Source organism: Dicentrarchus labrax, unplaced genomic scaffold (assembly GCF_905237075.1).
Source record: "Dicentrarchus labrax unplaced genomic scaffold, dlabrax2021, whole genome shotgun sequence".
Lineage (NCBI taxonomy): Eukaryota > Metazoa > Chordata > Actinopteri > Moronidae > Dicentrarchus > Dicentrarchus labrax.
This window is the reverse complement of record NW_026136710.1, coordinates 4,223,706-4,243,333: the sequence shown is the minus strand read 5'-3', so window position 1 is coordinate 4,243,333 and position 19,628 is coordinate 4,223,706. Positions and strand designations below refer to the sequence as shown.

Sequence of the window (19,628 nt, the reverse complement as noted above, 5' to 3'; positions counted from 1 at the left end):
AGATATTTTAGATATTTTAGCTGATGATTATTTTCATTATTGATTAATTTGCTGCTTATTTGGACTCAAGTAAAGAACCTCGAAAGTTTTTATTATAATTTTTGTTTTTAATCTGTTTCAGTGAGTTTCCAGAGTCGAAGTTTGCTTGTTTTTATTAGTTTTAGTTTTAGTTTTAGATGCTTTTAATTATAATAGGTATATGGAATATGACAGGGGTCAGATTAAATAAGTTTATAATAGTTATTATAGCACAAACACACTGATAAACATGTACATATAAGCCTCCTCGTGCTTGTTTTGTTGAATAATTTAACCAAATTGACAAAACTAAAAACATTTCCTGCATATTTTAAACTTATTTTACTGACTTGACTGAAGTACACAATATTGTTTCAGATAGTTTACTAAAATCTACTTTTCACACCTTGTTTGAGCTTTTATTTAACTCCAACAACCTCTGCGAGCGCCAAACTAATAAAAAAACACTCTGAAAGTTCGACAGACGCTGCACGAGAGACGTTTATTTTTGGACTGCGACACACAGTTAAAGGCACAGTCTGTGATCTTACATGTAAACAAAAGGGTTCATAACCATTAAAAACACTCCTGAAATCACTGAAACAGGTTTCAGTGGTAAGTAAAACAGGACGAATAATTAAATTATGATCAGTTAAGAAGCGCTTCGGATCAATAAGTGAAGAAAACAAGTAAATTAAATGGTTAAAACCACATTTACAATAAAAAACTGTTGATTTTGTCTCATTTTCATATTATTTAAACATGTTTTCACTTAGCAAAGACTACTCACTAAGAAGTTATTGTCTATAAAAGCAGTCAAAAGATATTGTACAAACGTCCCCAGCTGAGTGATTTATATATACACGACATAAATATAATTAATTGGCAGCTAAAAACAACAATAAACAGCACAAATTGACCTTTTAAGGAATGTTTGGAAAACATTGAAATAGGACCTTTGGACCTTAAAAATCCCACTATTGTGAAATACAAAATAAAAAGCTCTTACATAAATACTACATACATATATTTATATATTTATATATATATATATATATATATATATTTATGTATATATATATAAATTCTCTTGGCTAACACTGGCACACTAACACGCTGCTTCAATTTATCCTCCAGCACAATATTTTGTTCAGAAAAGAGTCCTGAGAAAGGAGAAAGAAGCTATTATTGCACAATTTTAAAGGTTAAAAGTTCACACAAGTTTAAGGAAAGCTTTTCTGTAACGTCCGAACTGATCCGAGGATCTTCAGTGATATAAAAACAACCCTCCCAGTATTTTTAATAAAAAGATAAAGCTTCTGTCCGGACAGGCCAACAATCTTCTTTTTAAGTCTCCTCGAGCAGCTTCCGGAGGTTTCTTTGAATCTAGGGTTTAAAAATATGAAAATATGCACATTAAAACATAGTAAACTGCTATTAACTGTAATAAATTACTATAAATATACTTCATAAATGCCTTCTAATTGAGGAGTTGGAGCAAAATTTGGGAAATAACAGAAATGTCTTAAACCTGCATTTTACGTAATGATCAGCAGGGGGCAGCGCCACCATTCACTCTAATGGAGAAATGAGCCGACTTCTTGCTTCATTTATAAGCTCAGTAAACAGTTTCCTGATGAGTTTATGGTCTCAATCTCTAGTTTCAAGCCTTCTTCAATACAGCATGATGTTCATTTAGTAAATTGTGGCCCCATTTGAAGTAAAATAGACGATAAAGAAGGGTATGCTTGTGATTGAAACTCAGATCAAACTGTCAAACTAGGCAGTGCTGATCAAATCTGGATCCAGATTCTGTTACTGTGACGATTATTTCTCACTTAAAATCATCAAATAAACATATTTCAACTTGTTTATCTATGATTTTAGTATATAACTTATATATTGTTACTTCCTGGAGTATATTTTGGTTTTTGTACAGATTAAACTGGCAGCTGATAGGCAGATTCTGTTACCTTTGGATAGAACCCTCTGTTTACAGTCTTTATGCTAAGCTAAGCTCCGCCCCCTCTTTGGTTAGATAATATGAAACGTTTTTCCCTGTATGCAAATCAGGTCATAACATTTTGATATACGACATACGGATGAACCGGACCAAACCTTTTCAAGCTTGAACAAGTTGGTCGACAGCTCTCCGTAGATCTCAGCATTCATTTCACTCTGGGACCTGTGGCTCACAGCGTTTCTGCAACGACATCAACTAAACCATCAACCAAACAAATAAGAAATAAAACAGTGTGAGTGTATTTAGAGACAATAATGGTGCCTATGGTAGAGAAAACATGGCTCTCTCAGGCCTTGGACCACAGACCCCTGTGACAACAGGCCTGCCAACGCTACCTAAAACAGTGGTTGGGGGTCTGGGGGTTTAAAAGGGGTCCTTGAGTGGGTTGTAGGGGGTCTCCAGCAAGAGGAGGAATATAATATTTTAACTTTTATCAGATTTTTTGGAAAGGAAAGAAATAGGGTTAAACTGTCTTTAATGATTGACTATTAAAACCTAAAAGTGCAAAAAAGAAACTCTTCTTAAAGACAAAATCCTCTGAAATTGGCGGCTATTGTGGAGTTCCTTGATATGGAAAAAGTCTGGAAGCCCCTCATTAATATATATATATATTTCAGTTCAGTTTAATTCGCTCTTACTCATTGCGAATGTGTTCCCCCATCGACACCAGGGAGTTCAAACGATGCTCCAGAGCCACAATCTTGAAGGCCATGTAACAGGAGGACAGGACCAGAACACTCACTCTGTTCGAGACAAACAAACACAAGAACAATAGCCAACACGCCCAAATAATAGAAACGCATTTTACTGAGAAATCAAACTATTGTCTTCTCGTATTGCACATAATGAAAGGTTACTCACAAAAACAAATAGATGAGGAGGATGGCGTGTAACGACATGGGCTGCGAGGACTTGTCTTTGACTGCTCGGGTCGGTTTAGTTGACCCTGTAAAGGAAAAAAGAGAAATATTGATCTGATAGTCTGAAATATATGAGCAGCAATATTAAAATATTAAGAAGATTGATACCGCTCTCGTGTCTGTACGGTAAATATGAAGCAGGAGCCTTTGAGACAGTTAGCTTAGCTTAGCATAAAGACTGGAAACAGGGGAAACAGCTAGTCTGAATCTTTAATATGACCAAATTTAAATATTTTGATGTCTAAATCTAAACTTTCTAGTCTATGGGGTCATTTCTCACATGAAAATGTGTCATTAACTGTAACATAAATCCATCTTAAGTGGTATATTAAAAGCTGAAAGTATTACTTCCTACATACATAAAATCCAAAGAATATAATGATTATTATATTAAAAGAAACTTTCATTCACACCACAATTAGTTATATTTAATCTGTACAAAACTTAAAGTATAAAAATGACACCCATATATCGTTGTGTTCATTGTTTATGTTTAATAATTAAATTAATATCATAAACATACGACTAGAAGAGTCTAATCTTAATAAACACTATAAACTGACATTAAATACACAAAGTATTTAAGTATTCAAAGAGGAAACAAATGAGCAAAAATCACATCAATCAAGTCTATTTAATTATTTAACTGAATATTATCTAGATTTGTCTTTTATTTTCTGTATTTAATTAGTTACATCTGTTGTAAACTGTGTAGTTATGCTCAGTATGGTTGTGTATTTCAGCACTAACAGATCAATTACTCTCGCTTTATTTGTTTTATAACGATTATGTCCTACTGAATCTCTTCTGGGAAAACACTGAAACCCAAAACTACAGACGTATAAACAAAGCTGTTTTCTTTCTTTCTTTTTTTTTTAATCCCAGAGATCCGGTATCAGAACTACCGTTCATGAGGGGAACGGCTCCATGCTTTTGGCTCGGAGTCTGGAGGTGAATGTCTGCGTGGACCGAAACCTCTCCGCTCTTCACTGCGCTCAGAAACGTGTCCGGCAGGCCGCTGAAGTCTGAGCAAATAAAACAGAAAACAAGCCTTGTGTGACTCCCTTAAGAGTAAATATTATTAATGGAAACACAAACTCACTGTCATATAAACTGGAGATGTACTTCATTATTCAACAGGGATCATCGCTGGGTTCATGCCAACTGTCTGTACAATAACAAACCCTCAATGGGTCCAATTTCACTTGGCTAAACTCCAGCTATTTGCAAACCAAAGACTGTCTGAGCCACAGTGGCAGCTGACATTGTTAACATTGTAGAGAATATAAGGTGTGTACAGTAGATTAGCTTAAGTATATAGCAGCGTGGTGTGCATGGAGGGTTGAGGATGGAGCACAAACCGGTTATTTTCTCATAATCTGGTGTTTGAGAGCCGGAGCTGCTGCTCTCCATCATCTCCTGCCGCCTTTGTTGCACAACCCCGTCGAGGTCGGAGAAGTCTCTGGAGAAGTCCTGCAAAAGCGCACATACAGGGAAAGATATAGAATGGTTGTCGACACATACAAGAGGGAGTGTTGTATAACATTAAGAAACAAGGTGTTTTCTATAGATCCTCTATCACAATGGATGAAAATAATAAAAAATAAATAAAATACGCCCAGAAAACATGGCCCCAGACTGACCAGAGGAAGAGACTGCGGGCATTTCACTCTGAAGCTGTTTTCACAGGAGGACGTAACGGGGCTGTTACAAGTCTTATCCACCTGGAATAACAGAGTACACACACTTTAAAGCAGCATTAAGACTTTTGTTTTGCCACTTTACTGAAATATTATCACCTTATAAAGTTAGCATACATTAGCCTATTTCGACAGCAGCAACTTTTAATCGTGAATGCCTTTAGTTTAGTCTGAGGTATGGGTCCAAGAGGCTTTTCTGCTTCTTTTATCACGATACACATGCGTACCGATTTTCATGTTTCATTTACATGTCGGCCTTACGCGTTGTGGAAGGTGATTCAGGGGGGCTGGCATACGTGAGTTTTTGCCACGTATGAATTTTGTCCATATGTCCATGAGCTTTCGAGCATGTTGCGGCCACCAAATACGCAGTCAAACTGCAGCAAATAATAATTCCTAGAGATACAATAGGGCCTCATAGCAGTCGCTGGCTCGGTCCCTAACAAGGAAACAAAATATAAAAGATGAAGTGCAGAACTTGACTTGGTCTGAAAAATAAAAAAGATGCAAACAGTCATAATAAATGTAATAATGGTGGTGACTAAATGCGGTTACTGCAGTTTTAATGGGTGTACTAGAGGAGATTTTTGTTTTGACACACTTTTGTTTTTGTTTGGGATCTAATACCTAATATATTTTATATAATAATAATTCTGATAATAATAATAATAATAATAATAGCAATAATTAACATAATAATATTAATGATGCATGTTTTGAGGAGGGATCATTAATGTTGAGTAAATTATGATAATTGACAAAATGGAAGTGTTTATAACACATGTATTGAGACTAAAAAAGTGCATTTTGTGTCGATCATTAATGAAAGCATTCCAGCTTTGTGAAGCTGTTGTTTTAGACCTTTCAATCACTGGGATTGTTGGCAGGTTTTAAAACCTGTTTTGAATGTTTTTTGTGGAAAAAAGGGCAGTTATTTTGTTTCCATTTGAATCGCAGATAATTTGAAAGATTTCAATGTAAACATGCAGAAAAAAACAGAAACAGAAATGGAACTGTACGAATCAAAGCAAAATAGAATGGAACTGTACGAATAAAACCAAAATAAAGGAATTAAATAAAAAAAATAGAATGGAATAATTCCATTCTGTGATATCAGCAGGTCTGAAGTCTATAAGGTTCAGTCAGTCAGATCATTTCAATCGTTCAGACACATCTTTCGAAACTTTTCAACAAGTGACACCACTGTGAGACAAAGTGACAGAAACAAGAACACCTTCAAGTCAGACCACTGATACAGACCACATCTGTTCAGACAAACTGCAATTGAAGACAAGAGCATTACTTTGAGACTGATTCCACCAGCCAAAGAAAATGCAGCAAGTGAGAAACTCAAGACGTGACCAGAGGATCTCTCAACAGGAAGCCGCTGGCCACGCCCGGCTGAACCTCTTAGGGGAGTGCGATGCCCTTCGTGCACAAGTTAAGCAACTCAATGAGGAGTTGGATGCAGAGAGGGTCAACTGCTTCACCGAGAAGAACATGAGAATCCAACTTAACAAAGCATTGGATGAGTTAAGAGCCAACCTCCAGAAACAGAAAACCCTGAAAGAGATGTATATCAACAGGGAAAAAGAAACAAGGAGAGAGCTAGAGAGGCTGCGAAAGTACAGCGACACAGAAACTCTCAGCACAACAAGGATTGCTACTCAGGTGAGAGATAACACCAAGAGGAAGAAGAAAAAGCTCCTGCAAGTTGATTATGAAGAGCTCCAAGTGGCACACATCATCAACGAAAAGAAGTTCAAAGCTGAGCTTGATGTTGTGATGGAGCAGAACAACTTTCTCCAAAAAGAACTGGAGAACATCACCGCTTTGCACAATGAGGTCAGCTTAAAATATCAAGCTGAGGTCGTCACTGTCCAACAGCAGCCTGAGACCCTTCAGAGTGAGCTGGAACTCTATCAGAAGCAGTATGAAGAGTTCAATAGGGCATATACTCTCAGTGAACAGAAGTTCACTGCTGAGCTGCAAACGGAGAGGGAGCAGAACAACTCTCTTCGTCAAGAACTTGAGAAGATCACTGCTTCACGCACTGATGTCAGCCTGAAATATCAAACGGATGTTGTCAGTGTCCGACAGCAGGCTGAGACCCTCAAGTGTGAGCTTCATCGCTTTCAAAGCAATTATGAGGAGCTGAAAGCATCCCATATACTCAGCGAACAGAAGTTCAAAGCTGAGCTCAACGAGGAGAGGAAGACAAACAAGACTCTTCAGGAAGAACTGGAGAAGATCACCGCTTCCCACCACGCTGTCAGCCTGAACTATGAAGCCGACGTCATCAGTGTCAGACAGCAAACTGAGACCCTTCAGCATGAGCTTGACAAGCAAATCAAGATTCATGCAGACACGGTGGCAGAGGGCTGGCAGGTTTACAGCCACTTGAGGGCTGAGCTGTGCGCCCTTCGTCAGCAGACGGCAAAGGAAATCAATACCCTGCAGCAAGACGCCTTGGAGAAAGAGAGCATCTGTGCAAGAGAGCTGGAGGAGCTAAAAACTCAGCTCAGCGTTCAGATCTCTCTCAACCTTGAGCTATCCATTGCACTCGAGGCGCTCAAGTCCCTCCCTGATGCACCGGCCATCGAAGCCCCGAATGAGGCTGAAGTTCAAGAGGAGCCGTCCATCCCTGCTGGACCTACCGTCCAACCACCGGACGAGGATCAAGTCTCCGAGGAGAACACCCCAGCGACACCAAAGACTCCATCAATGTGGAAGAAGACCCGTCACTTTCTTGGGTTGAGAAAACCACAGCGCTGGAAGAAGTAGGAGGACTCAAATCCACTTCACGTACGCAATCAACATCAGCGTACAGTGAAACTATTAAGTGCCTACCTCCAGAATAGAAAGAAGGAATGCATTTCTGGGTTTTCCCCGGGGACTCCGGTTCACCCAAAAGTCTGTCTAAAAACCATCTTTGACAGACTTTTAAAAAAACTTACGCAATCTACCTCCAGAACACTTCTATCAACATCCAAGAGAGGCACATGACATGACGAAGATGCACAAAACATCTGAATGCATTTTTTTTGGTTTTCCCCGGGTACTCCGGTTCACCTAAAAGTCTGTCTAAAAACCATCTTTGACAGACTTTTAAAAAAACGTACGCAATCAACATCAGCGTGAAACTACCTCCAGAACACTTCTATCAACATCCAAGAGAGGCACATGACATGAAGAAAATGCACAAAACATCTGAATGCATTTTTTTGGTTTTCCCCGGGGACTCCGGTTCACCTAAAAGTCTGTCTAAAAACCATCTTTGGCAGACTTTTAAAAAGATATATATATATAAAAATGCTATTCCTGCATATATGGTTGATATATTTTGTTATTGTACAATCAAATGTTTAAAGAACAATGAATCAAATGTAAGAAGGATACAATTTGTGGCAGATTTAAAATTCAGCCTCAGAGAATGCGTGTCCTCCTGTAACTTTATCTAGGAAAGAAGAAACGTCTTCACATTCACCAAAATTAGTGTTTGAAATATATCTTGATGGTAGAACAGAACACTTTGTACAATGCTGCATTCAGTCTAATGTACATTTTAATGTACAAAGAAGTTAATTGAGGTGTGCAATATGTTAAAATGATTACATGGATCTTAAATAATGGTATGGAAATCAACAAACTTCTTAGAAAAGGTTGAATTACCATGTGGATGATGAAGGAACCGACTACATGGTATATTATAACTGTCAATTCATAATGAAAAAAGGCTTTATGAGGCAAAATATGTGATTGCCTTTAAGTACACTAGTATTTCACTATTACTGAATATTATCAGATAGACGTGTTTAGGGCGGGACTCTTATCAAACATGGGAAGTTTCGTTGCGATCGGATCATGTACGCAGAAGTTATGACGACTTTCTGTTTTCATGGCCAAGGATCGAAATTGGACGCCACGGGACGCCACACCACGTCCCACTGTTCGACGGATGTGGTAAATAGCGCAACTTTTAATCCTGAATGCCTTTAGATGGCTGTGTCCAAGTGTGGAGTCAATCCTATAAATTCCATGCATGCAATGCAACGGCGAAAATCGCCAGAAATGACCACAAAATCCAAAATGGACGACTTCCTGTTTAGTTTGAGGTATGAGTCCAAGAGGCTTTTCTGCGTCTTTTATCACGATACACGTGCATGCCGATTTTCGTACATGTCGGCCTTACAGGTTGTGGGGGCTGATTCGGGGTGGCTGCACGGGGACAAGTGCATATGTGAGTTTTTGCCACGTATGAATTTTGTGCAAATTTCCATGAGCTTTCGAGCATGTTGCAGCCGCCAAAAAGATACAATACAGATTCCTAGAGATACAATAGGGCCTCACAGCGGTCGCTGGCTCGGTCCCTAACAATGAAACAAAATATAAAAGATGAAGTGCAGAACTTGACTTGGTCTGAAAAAAAAAAAAGATGCAAACAGTCATAATAAATGTAATAATGGTGGTGACTAAATGCGGTTACTGCAGTTTTAATGGGTGTTTCAGAGGGGATTTTTGTTTTGACACATTTTTGTTTTTGTTTGGGATCTAATACCTAATATATTTTATAGAATAATAATTATGATAATAATAATAATAATAATAATAATGCAATAATTAACATAATAGTATTAATGATGCATGTTTTGCAGAGGGATGTCATTAATGTTGAGTTAATTATGATAATTGACAAAATGGAAATGTTTATAACACATGTATTGAGACAAAAAAAGTGCATTTTGTGGTTCTCAACCGATCATTAATGAAAGCATTCCAGCTTTGTGAAGCTGTTGTTTTAGACCTTTCAATCACTGTTATTATTGGCAGGTTTTAAAACCTGTTTTGAATGTTTTTTGTGGAAAAAACGGCAGTTATTTTGTTTCCATTTGAATCGCAGATCATTTGAAAGATTTGAATGTAAAGATGCAGAAAAAAACAAACAGAAATGGAACTGTACGAATCAAAGCAAAATAGAACGGAACTGTACGAATAAAACCAAAATAGAACGGAACTGTACGAATCAAAAACAAAATAGAATGGAATAATTCCATTCTGTGATATCAGCAGGTCTGAAGTCTATAAGGTTCAGTCAGTCAGATCATTTCAATCGTTCAGACACATCTTTCGAAACTTTTCAACAAGTGACACCACTGTGAGACAAAGTGACAGAAACAAGAACACCTTCAAGTCAGACCACTGATACAGACCACATCTGTTCAGACAAACTGCAATTGAAGACAAGAGCATTACTTTGAGACTGATTCCACCAGCCAAAGAAAATGCAGCAAGTGAGAAACTCAAGACGTGACCAGAGGATCTCTGGACAGGAAGCCGCTGGCCACGCCCGGCTGAACCTCTTAGGGGAGTGCGATGCCCTTCGTGCACAAGTTAAGCAACTCAATGAGGAGTTGGATGCAGAGAGGGTCAACTGCTTCACCGAGAAGAACATGAGAATCCAACTTAACAAAGCATTGGATGAGTTAAGAGCCAACCTCCAGAAACAGAAAACCCTGAAAGAGATGTATATCAACAGGGAAAAAGAAACAAGGAGAGAGCTAGAGAGGCTGCGAAAGTACAGCGACACAGAAACTCTCAGCACAACAAGGATTGCTACTCAGGTGAGAGATAACACCAAGAGGAAGAAGAAAAAGCTCCTGCAAGTTGATTATGAAGAGCTCCAAGTGGCACACATCATCAACGAAAAGAAGTTCAAAGCTGAGCTTGATGTTGTGATGGAGCAGAACAACTTTCTCCAAAAAGAACTGGAGAACATCAACGCTTTGCACAATGAGGTCAGCTTAAAATATCAAACTGAGGTCGTCACTGTCCAACAGCAGCCTGAGACCCTTCAGAGTGAGCTGGAACTCTATCAGAAGCAGTATGAAGAGTTCAATAGGGCATATACTCTCAGTGAACAGAAGTTCACTGCTGAGCTGCAAACGGAGAGGGAGCAGAACAACTCTCTTCGTCAAGAACTTGAGAAGATCACTGCTTCACACACTGATGTCAGCCTGAAATATCAAACGGATGTCGTCAGTGTCCGACAGCAGGCTGAGACCCTCAAGTGTGAGCTTCATCGCTTTCAAAGCAATTATGAGGAACTGAAATCATCCCATATACTCAGCGAACAGAAGTTCAAAGCTGAGCTCAACGAGGAGAGGAAGACAAACAAGACTCTTCGGGAAGAACTGGAGAAGATCACCGCTTCCCACCACGCTGTCAGCCTGAACTATGAAGCCGACGTCATCAGTGTCAGACAGCAAACTGAGACCCTTCAGCATGAGCTTGACAAGCAAATCAAGATTCATGCAGACACGGTGGCAGAGGGCTGGCAGGTTTACAGCCACTTGAGGGCTGAGCTGTGCGCCCTTCGTCAGCAGACGGCAAAGGAGATCAATACCCTGCAGCAAGACGCCTTGGAGAAAGAGAGCATCTGTGCAAGAGAGCTGGAGGAGCTAAAAACTCAGCTCAGCGTTCAGATCTCTCTCAACCTTGAGCTATCCATGGCACTCGAGGCGCTCAAGTCCCTCCTTGATGCACCGGCCATCGAAGCCCCGAATGAGGCTGAATTACAAGAGGAGCCGTCCATCCCTGCTGGACCTACCGTCCAACCACCGGACGAGGATCAAGTCTCCGAGGAGAACACCCCAGCGACACCAAAGACTCCATCAATGTGGAAGAAGACCCGTCACTTTCTTGGGTTGAGAAAACCACAGCGCTGGAAGAAGTAGGAGGACTCAAATCCACTTCACGTACGCAATCAACATCAGCGTATAGTGAAACTATTAAGTGCCTACCTCCAGAATAGAAAGAAGGAATGCATTTCTGGGTTTTCCCCGGGGACTCCGGTTCACCCAAAAGTCTGTCTAAAAACCATCTTTGACAGACTTTTAAAAAAACTTACGCAATCAACATCAGCGTATAGTGAAACTACCTCCAGAACACTTCTATCAACATCCAAGAGAGGCACATGACATGAAGAAGATGCACAAAACATCTGAATGCATTTTTTTGGTTTTCCCCGGGTACTCCGGTTCACCTAAAAGTCTGTCTAAAAACCATCTTTGACAGACTTTTAAAAAAACGTACGCAATCAACATCAGCGTGAAACTACCTCCAGAACACTTCTATCAACATCCAAGAGAGGCACATGACATGAAGAAAATGCACAAAACATCTGAATGCATTTTTTGGTTTTCCCGGGGACTCCGGTTCACCTAAAAGTCTGTCTAAAAACCATCTTTGGCAGACTTTTAAAAAGATATATATATATATATAAAAATGCTATTCCTGCATATATGGTTGATATATTTTGTTATTGTACAATCAAATGTTTAAAGAACAATGAATCAAATGTAAGAAGGATACAATTTGTGGCAGATTTAAAATTCAGCCTCAGAGAATGCGTGTCCTCCTGTAACTTTATCTAGGAAAGAAGAAACGTCTTCACATTCACCAAAATTAGTGTTTGAAATATATCTTGATGGTAGAACAGAACACTTTGTACAATGCTGCATTCAGTCTAATGTACATTTTAATGTACAAAGAGGTTAATTGAGGTGTGCAATATGTTAAAATGATTACACGGATCTTAAATAATGGTATGGAAATCAACAAACTTCTTAGAAAAGGTTGAATTACCGTGTGGATGATGAAGGAACCGACTACATGGTATATTATAACTGTCAATTCATAATGAAAAAAGGCTTTATGAGGCAAAATATGTGATTGCCTTTAAGTACACTAGTATTTCACTATTACTGAATATTATCAGATAGACGTGTTTAGGGCGGGACTCTTATCAAACATGGGAAGTTTCGTTGCGATCGGATCATGTACGCAGAAGTTATGACGACTTTCTGTTTTCATGGCCAAGGATCGAAATTGGACGCCACGGGACGCCACACCACGTCCCACTGTTCGACGGATGTGGTAAATAGCGCAACTTTTATTCGTGAATGCCTTTAGATGGCTGTGTCCAAGTGTGGAGTCAATCCTATAAATTCCATGCATGCAACGCAACGGCGAAAATCGGCAGAAATTACCACAAAATCCAAAATGGCCGACTTCCTGTTTAGTTTGAGGTATGAGTCCAAGAGGCTTTTCTGCGTCTTTTATCACGATACACGTGCATGCCGATTTTCGTACATGTCGGCCTTACAGGTTGTGGGGGCTGATTCGGGGTGGCTGCACGGGGACAAGTGCATATGTGAGTTTTTGCCACGTATGAATTTTGTGCAAATTTCCATGAGCTTTCGAGCATGTTGCAGGCACCAAAAGATACAATACAGATTCCTAGAGATACAACAGGGCCTCACAGCGGTCGCTGGCTCGGTCCCTAACAATGAAACAAAATATAAAAGATGAAGTGCAGAACTTGACTTGGTCTGAAAAAAAAAAAAGATGCAAACAGTCATAATAAATGTAATAATGGTGGTGACTAAATGCGGTTACTGCAGTTTTAATGGGTGTTTCAGAGGGGATTTTTGTTTTGACACATTTTTGTTTTTGTTTGGGATCTAATACCTAATATATTTTATAGAATAATAATTATGATAATAATAATAATAATAATAATAGCAATAATTAACATAATAGTATTAATGATGCATGTTTTGCAGAGGGATGTCATTAATGTTGAGTTAATTATGATAATTGACAAAATGGAAATGTTTATAACACATGTATTGAGACAAAAAAAGTGCATTTTGTGGTTCTCAACCGATCATTAATGAAAGCATTCCAGCTTTGTGAAGCTGTTGTTTTAGACCTTTCAATCACTGTTATTATTGGCAGGTTTTAAACCTGTTTTGAATGTTTTTTGTGGAAAAAACAGCAGTTATTTTGTTTCCATTTGAATCGCAGATCATTTGAAAGATTTGAATGTAAAGATGCAGAAAAAAACAAACAGAAATGGAACTGTACGAATCAAAGCAAAATAGAACGGAACTGTACGAATCAAAGCAAAATAGAACGGAATAATTCCATTCTGTGATATCAGCAGGTCTGAAGTCTATAAGGTTCAGTCAGTCAGATCATTTCAATCGTTCAGACACATCTTTCGAAACTTTTCAACAAGTGACACCACTGTGAGACAAAGTGACAGAAACAAGAACACCTTCAAGTCAGACCACTGATACAGACCACATCTGTTCAGACAAACTGCAATTGAAGTCAAGAGCATTACTTTGAGACTGATTCCACCAGCCAAAGAAAATGCAGCAAGTGAGAAACTCAAGACGTGACCAGAGGATCTCTGGACAGGAAGCCGCTGGCCACGCCCGGCTGAACCTCTTAGGGGAGTGCGATGCCCTTCGTGCACAAGTTAAGGAACTCAATGAGGAGTTGGATGCAGAGAGGGTCAACTGCTTCACCGAGAAGAACATGAGAATCCAACTTAACAAAGCATTGGATGAGTTAAGAGCCAACCTCCAGAAACAGAAAACCCTGAAAGAGATGTATATCAACAGGGAAAAAGAAACAAGGAGAGAGCTAGAGAGGCTGCGAAAGTACAGCGACACAGAAACTCTCAGCACAACAAGGATTGCTACTCAGGTGAGAGATAACACCAAGAGGAAGAAGAAAAAGCTCCTGCAAGTTGATTATGAAGAGCTCCAAGTGGCACACATCATCAACGAAAAGAAGTTCAAAGCTGAGCTTGATGTTGTGATGGAGCAGAACAACTTTCTCCAAAAAGAACTGGAGAACATCACCGCTTTGCACAATGAGGTCAGCTTAAAATATCAAGCTGAGGTCGTCACTGTCCAACAGCAGCCTGAGACCCTTCAGAGTGAGCTGGAACTCTATCAGAAGCAGTATGAAGAGTTCAATAGGGCATATACTCTCAGTGAACAGAAGTTCACTGCTGAGCTGCAAACGGAGAGGGAGCAGAACAACTCTCTTCGTCAAGAACTTGAGAAGATCACTGCTTCACACACTGATGTCAGCCTGAAATATCAAACGGATGTCGTCAGTGTCCGACAGCAGGCTGAGACCCTCAAGTGTGAGCTTCATCGCTTTCAAAGCAATTATGAGGAACTGAAATCATCCCATATACTCAGCGAACAGAAGTTCAAAGCTGAGCTCAACGAGGAGAGGAAGACAAACAAGACTCTTCGGGAAGAACTGGAGAAGATCACTGCTTCCCACCACGCTGTCAGCCTGAACTATGAAGCCGACGTCATCAGTGTCAGACAGCAAACTGAGACCCTTCAGCATGAGCTTGACAAGCAAATCAAGATTCATGCAGACACGGTGGCAGAGGGCTGGCAGGTTTACAGCCACTTGAGGGCTGAGCTGTGCGCCCTTCGTCAGCAGACGGCAAAGGAGATCAATACCCTGCAGCAAGACGCCTTGGAGAAAGAGAGCATCTGTGCAAGAGAGCTGGAGGAGCTAAAAACTCAGCTCAGCGTTCAGATCTCTCTCAACCTTGAGCTATCCATGGCACTCGAGGCGCTCAAGTCCCTCCTTGATACACCGGCCATCGAAGCCCCGAATGAGGCTGAATTACAAGAGGAGCCGTCCATCCCTGATGGACCTACCGTCCAACCACCGGACGAGGATCAAGTCTCCGAGGAGAACACCCCAGCGACACCAAAGACTCCATCAATGTGGAAGAAGACCCGTCACTTTCTTGGGTTGAGAAAACCACAGCGCTGGAAGAAGTAGGAGGACTCAAATCCACTTCACGTACGCAATCAACATCAGCGTATAGTGAAACTATTAAGTGCCTACCTCCAGAATAGAAAGAAGGAATGCATTTCTGGGTTTTCCCCGGGGACTCCGGTTCACCCAAAAGTCTGTCTAAAAACCATCTTTGACAGACTTTTAAAAAAACTTACGCAATCTACCTCCAGAACACTTCTATCAACATCCAAGAGAGGCACATGACATGAAGAAGATGCACAAAACATCTGAATGCATTTTTTTGGTTTTCCCCGGGTACTCCGGTTCACCTAAAAGTCTGTCTAAAAACCATCTTTAACAGACTTTTAAAAAAACGTACGCAATCAACATCAGCGTGAAACTACCTCCAGAACACTTCTATCAACATCCAAGAGAGGCACATGACATGAAGAAAATGCACAAAACATCTGAATGCATGTTTTTGGTTTTCCCCGGGGACTCCGGTTCACCTAAAAGTCTGTCTAAAAACCATCTTTGGCAGACTTTTAAAAAGATATATATATATAAAAATGCTATTCCTGCATATATGGTTGATATATTTTGTTATTGTACAATCAAATGTTTAAAGAACAATGAATCAAATGTAAGAAGGATACAATTTATGGCAGATTTAAAATTCAGCCTCAGAGAATGCGTGTCCTCCTGTAACTTTATCTAGGAAAGAAGAAACGTCTTCACATTCACCAAAATTAGTGTTTGAAATATATCTTGATGGTAGAACAGAACACTTTGTACAATGCTGCATTCAGTCTAATGTACATTTTAATGTACAAAGAGGTTAATTGAGGTGTGCAATATGTTAAAATGATTACATGGATCTTAAATAATGGTATGGAAATCAACAAACTTCTTAGGAAAGGTTGAATTACAGTGTGGTTGATGAAGGAACTGACTACATGGTATATTATAACTGTCAATTCATAATGAAAAAAGGCTTTATGAGGCAAAATATGTGATTGCCTTTAAGTAAACTGGGATTTCAATGAATATTGATTTGGTAGATGCTCGTAGCAGTAACATTTTACTTTTTACAAAACAATATATGAGCAGCAACATTAAATGAGATGAGAAGATTGATAGAAATCTTGTGTTATTATGGTAAATATGAAGCAGGAGACAGTTAGCTCAACTTAGCATTAACAGTGTAAGCAGGTGGAAACAGCTAGCCTTAATAAAACCTGCCTAACACTATTTAATCTGTACAAAGTGTAAAAATGACCCGTTGTGGTTTTACAGGGGGGGTATAAACCTTTAGACAGACTCAAGCTAGCTATTTCTTCCATTTCCAGTGTTTATGCTAAGCTAAGCTAAGTTTCTGGTGGCACAATAGCTTCAGTTTTACTCTACAGACATAATATGTGAAATGCTATACACAAGTTGCATATTTATTGTGTATATGTGCCTTTAGATAAAGCTAGGCTAGCTGTTTCCCCCTGTTTCCAGTCTTTATGCTAAGCTACGCTAACTTGCCACTGGCTGTAGCTTCATATTTAGCATACAAACATGAGATATGTATCAATCCTCCTGTATCAATGGCTAAAATGTTAATTTTTAGACTGCAAATTGTCAGAAAATAGCGAAACGGGACATTTTCAAACTACATTTTTGTCCAGCTAACAATCCAAAATACAAAAATATTAAATTTACTGTGATATAAAACTCAGAAATTGGAAAGCTGGAACCTGAAAATGTTACATTTTTATCAAAATGTCTGTTTATTGACTAATTTAATTCCTAATTTTTTAAATTCTAAATTCTTAAATATCAAACTAGGATCACTATTAACTACAATTAATCTAAATTTCCAACACTATTTCTTCTAAAAAATTTGATAAAAGTTAAAATATTCTGTTCCTCCTTTTGCTGAAAACTACTTTTTACTTCAACTACTACTTTATTACTAATTATTGAGTAAAATGAGCTCAATTAGGAAGAATAAGTGCTTCATAGAAGATGTTATTTACCTCCAAATGAACACAGATGGACTTCAGAAGTTTGTAGGTGGTGTTTCGAGACAGAAAGGACACAAACACGTGCTGGAAAACAGTAATTTACTGTAAAATCACATTCATGTTATATTACAAAGAGAATAAAAAACTGATTGTCTGAAAACTGTCTTACCTGATAACTTTTGGTTTCAATCACGAGAGCGTTTGGCACCAATAACGCAGTTTTAGTCTTTTTGATAAACGTCACAGACGTCACAGGAATTGAAATCTGGAGAGGATCAACCATATTTAAACCAGAGAATTCAGACATGAAGTCAAAACAATGTCTTTATTTATTACAGTGTGATACCTTGGTGTCTTTGCCAAAGACTTTGGAGTGGAAACAGATCCAGTTATCGGAGACGAACATCTTGCCCTGATATAAAATGTCTCTCTGCAGGGCACAAGTGTAACCTGTTGGCACAATTTATTATATATAATTATATTATATATTTCTTTGCTTCACATGAAAAGAGAATCTTAAACTTACTTTGTTTGAGTAACTCGTCCTTGCTGACCTCCTTGAATAACTTATGATACTGTGCATTTGGCTTTGATAACTGGAAAACAAACCACAGATATTTGCTTTATTAGGCATTTAAAAAGTGCATAAATGTGTATAAAGTTTGGTGTAAATCCGACTGCGTACGTACGTGGCTGGGCTGCGGTTTCTTCCTCTCAAACTTCACTTCACAGTCGCCTGGACTCAGCATCGGTGAAAGCTGCTCCACAGGTTTCAGCCTGGCAAATAAAAAGGGTGTTTATATGTTTACGTAGCAAGGTTTCTCAGAGGAGAAAGGGATAGGTAAGGATATATCAGCTACAGTTATACAGCGTTATAACTTATAATAAAAAAACACACGATTACGTCTGCTGATCCAGGCTGAATGTATTAGTCAAAAAAGTAAATGTCCTTCGTTTTAGGGGTTTTGCATGGTGTCAGCTGTGGTTATGTAAGAGCTGCTTACACAGCAACCACAAAATCTGTAAACAGCACTCTGGTCGTGCAGGTGTGCAGTTGTTAGGTGGAATTACAGAGCTGTAAGACATGGTTTTTAAAGATAATAATTATTATATTCTTTGGATTTCTTTACGATGTTACTAAGTGATACTTTCAGCTTTTAATGTACCACTTAAGATGAATTTCTATTATGATTTCTGTCGCATTTTCATGTAAGAAATGACCCCAAAAGACTAAAAAGTTTAGATTTAGACATCAAAATATTTAGATTCGGTCATATTAAAGATTATTTTTCATTCATTTTAAAAGCTACTTTTCTAAATGTTGCACTAATGTCTAACTTATGTGTGTTTAAACTGTTTTTTCTTAATTAATGTTAATTTTTGTGATAAATTGTTAGAAAATAGTGGAAAAAAGTCCAAAGTGATGTCTTCAAATGACTTATTTTGTCTGATCAACAGTCCAAAACTCAAATACAATCAATTTAAAGTAAAATAAAACAGAAGAAAGCAGCAAATCCTGCATTAAATGACTAAATATCTTGCTGTAACGTCTGCATTCAGTTTATTATGCAACAACATAACCTTCTTCACCTCAGGCTGGGTTTCTTCCTGCTCTCTGAGGGGTCCGACTCTGTGTCCAGACACAGGTGGAGGTCCGCAGGTGACCGTCCAGGCCACCTCTGTCTCCTCTCACCTCCATTCTCCACTTCAGACCTGAACACATGGAACACAAGGAGGCGCTTACAGTCTCTCTTTTCATGTCATAACACATTAATATAGTGGTGTGCTGAAGGTTTAAATATGTGCAAGGTACTGCAAAGCAGATCAGCCATCATTTAAAACTACAACATAGTATGAAAAGTTGTTGTCATCTTGGGTTTCTAGATGCAAATGATCTGTGCCACGTCCGCGTCTCTGGCATCAAAAAGTCAGCACAGCCCTTTAATTTAAAGCAGGATATGCGTGCAAATAACCACAATGCATTAGGCCTTAAAATCAGCCTCAGCAAGCCTCAGCAAGCCGGGCCCTTCCTCTCCATCGCATCCATACTTACGTCGACCGATTCCCTCGGGAGTCCTTGTTGAAAAGTTGCTCTGGTGCAGATAACGGGGTCAGAGGTCTGTCCGCCTGCTCGGTCATCAGTACCATGTCTTATATGTCATATCTTATAAACGCGACTCTCCTCCCTGCACGGCCTCCAAGTGTCTCAATGTAACGCAGACAAGAACTAAAAAACCTCTTGGCACGGAAAGTTTTTTGGGAAGATCGCTCGATGGAGCCGAGCAGCCCGACAGAGGAGGAGCCGGGAGAGGGGGAGGGAGCAAAA

At 39.2% G+C, this 19,628-nt stretch overlaps 1 protein-coding gene across 2 annotated transcripts; it reads right to left on the bottom strand.

The window, feature by feature from the left end:
• Positions 1 to 501: 501 nt before the first annotated feature.
• Positions 502 to 19,612, bottom strand: LOC127371025 (GRAM domain-containing protein 2B). 2 transcript variants are annotated; one of them, XM_051413586.1, is made up of 14 exons: positions 19,356 to 19,610; positions 18,893 to 19,015; positions 17,992 to 18,079; positions 17,829 to 17,898; positions 17,649 to 17,752; positions 17,472 to 17,567; positions 17,315 to 17,386; positions 4,605 to 4,685; positions 4,323 to 4,434; positions 3,867 to 3,986; positions 2,903 to 2,987; positions 2,680 to 2,784; positions 2,137 to 2,221; positions 502 to 1,404 (listed from the first exon to the last, which is right to left on the bottom strand). In XM_051413586.1, the coding sequence occupies exons 1-14, from the start codon at positions 19,448 to 19,450 to the stop codon at positions 1,366 to 1,368; spliced, it is 1,275 nt and encodes a 424-aa protein (XP_051269546.1). In that variant the 5' UTR covers positions 19,451 to 19,610; the 3' UTR covers positions 502 to 1,365. The 2 variants fall into 2 exon arrangements, with proteins under 2 accessions (XP_051269546.1, XP_051269548.1); XM_051413588.1 differs by lacking the exon at positions 4,605 to 4,685 and having other exon boundaries at positions 19,356 to 19,612.
• Between the last annotated feature and the right edge of the window lie 16 nt (positions 19,613 to 19,628).